The following is a 2,126-nucleotide window of genomic DNA, read 5'->3' on the forward strand; positions in this document are numbered from 1 at the left end:
ATAAGTAAGAAGTAATAAGTAATAAGTAAGAAATGGAAGTAATGTAGAAGTAATAAGTAAATAGTAATAAGTAGGAAATAGTAATAGTAAGAAGTGTATAGTAGATGTATAATAAAGTAATAAAAAGATATAAAGGTAAAAAGATGATAAATAATAACATAATAAATAGGGAAGATAATAAATATATATAAGCTAAGTGTAAAGATAGAAATAGGTAATAATAATATAAGGCGGCTTAGCTCAGTGGCAGAGCGTCTCTCTCGTAAAGAGAAGGTCATGGGTCCGATCCCCATAGTCGCCTTCTAGGTATTTTTTAAAGGGAATAAACATATATAAAAGGAATAAACATATATAAAAGGAATAAACATATAGACAGAGAGTGATAAAGAAGAATATATAGATAGATAATATATATATAATATATATAAATAATATATAGATACATAATATATATAATATATAGATACATAATATATATATATAATATATAGATAGTGATATATATATATACATACATACATAAGTGGTGATAAAAGTAGAATATAGTAGAATATATAACATAATATAAGATAGAAATATATATAGAAAGAGATAATAGTTAGAATATAAACATAGATAAAGTTCATAAGTTTAATATAATGGTATAAAGGTATAGTTATATACATAAAAAGTGGTCCCACCCAGATTCGAACTGGGGTCCTAAGAACCAAAATCTTATATGCTGCCCCTACACCATGGAACCGTTATGAATAGATGGGTAGGTGTAAGTAGTAAGTAGTAAAAGGATGTAAGAAGTAATAAGTAAGAAGTAATAAGTAAGAAGTAATAAGTAATAAGTAAGAAATGGAAGTAATGTAAGAAGTAATAAGTAAATAGTAATAAGTAGGAAATAGTAATAGTAAGAAGTGTATAGTAGATGTATAATAAAGTAATAAAAAGATATAAAGGTAAAAAGATGATAAATAATAACATAATAAATAGGGAAGATAATAAATATATATAAGCTAAGTGTAAAGATAGAAATAGGTAATAATAATATAAGGCGGCTTAGCTCAGTGGCAGAGCGTCTCTCTCGTAAAGAGAAGGTCATGGGTCCGATCCCCATAGTCGCCTTCTAGGTATTTTTTAAAGGGAATAAACATATATAAAAGGAATAAACATATATAAAAGGAATAAACATATAGACAGAGAGTGATAAAGAAGAATATATAGATAGATAATATATATATAATATATATAAATAATATATAGATACATAATATATATAATATATAGATACATAATATATATATATAATATATAGATAGTGATATATATATATACATACATACATAAGTGGTGATAAAAGTAGAATATAGTAGAATATATAACATAATATAAGATAGAAATATATATAGAAAGAGATAATAGTTAGAATATAAACATAGATAAAGTTCATAAGTTTAATATAATGGTATAAAGGTATAGTTATATACATAAAAAGTGGTCCCACCCAGATTCGAACTGGGGTCCTAAGAACCAAAATCTTATATGCTGCCCCTACACCATGAACCGTTATGAATAGATGGGTAGGTGTAAGTAGTAAGTAGTAAAAGGATGTAAGAAGTAATAAGTAAGAAGTAATAAGTAAGAAGTAATAAGTAATAAGTAAGAAATGGAAGTAATGTAAGAAGTAATAAGTAAATAGTAATAAGTAGGAAATAGTAATAGTAAGAAGTGTATAGTAGATGTATAATAAAGTAATAAAAAGATATAAAGGTAAAAAGATGATAAATAATAACATAATAAATAGGGAAGATAATAAATATATATAAGCTAAGTGTAAAGATAGAAATAGGTAATAATAATATAAGGCGGCTTAGCTCAGTGGCAGAGCGTCTCTCTCGTAAAGAGAAGGTCATGGGTCCGATCCCCATAGTCGCCTTCTAGGTATTTTTTAAAGGGAATAAACATATATAAAAGGAATAAACATATATAAAAGGAATAAACATATAGACAGAGAGTGATAAAGAAGAATATATAGATAGATAATATATATATAATATATATAAATAATATATAGATACATAATATATATAATATATAGATACATAATATATATATATAATATATAGATAGTGATATAT

General features: G+C 24.6%; 1 protein-coding gene across 1 annotated transcript, besides 6 other annotated features; it reads right to left on the reverse strand.

Annotated features, from left to right (window-relative positions):
* The first annotated feature begins 1 nt into the window (after position 1).
* Positions 2 to 78: a microsatellite.
* A 314-nt stretch (positions 79 to 392) lies between these two features.
* Positions 393 to 522: a microsatellite.
* Positions 523 to 763: 241 nt separating this feature from the next.
* Positions 764 to 885: a microsatellite.
* Positions 886 to 1,052: 167 nt separating this feature from the next.
* Positions 1,053 to 1,373, reverse strand: EDI_147840 (uncharacterized protein; the record flags this gene model as incomplete). The annotated part of the gene is made up of 1 exon (XM_001734744.1): positions 1,053 to 1,373. One exon carries the CDS (start codon positions 1,371 to 1,373, stop codon positions 1,053 to 1,055), a length of 321 nt encoding a protein of 106 aa, XP_001734796.1.
* Positions 1,205 to 1,334: a microsatellite.
* Positions 1,374 to 1,574: 201 nt separating the features above from the next.
* Positions 1,575 to 1,696: a microsatellite.
* A 319-nt stretch (positions 1,697 to 2,015) lies between these two features.
* Positions 2,016 to 2,117: a microsatellite.
* Positions 2,118 to 2,126: the final 9 nt, after the last annotated feature.

The sequence above is a fragment of the Entamoeba dispar genome, genomic scaffold (genome assembly GCF_000209125.1).
Source record: "Entamoeba dispar SAW760 scf_1105229458543 genomic scaffold, whole genome shotgun sequence".
Taxonomy (NCBI): domain Eukaryota; phylum Evosea; order Mastigamoebida; family Endamoebidae; genus Entamoeba; species Entamoeba dispar.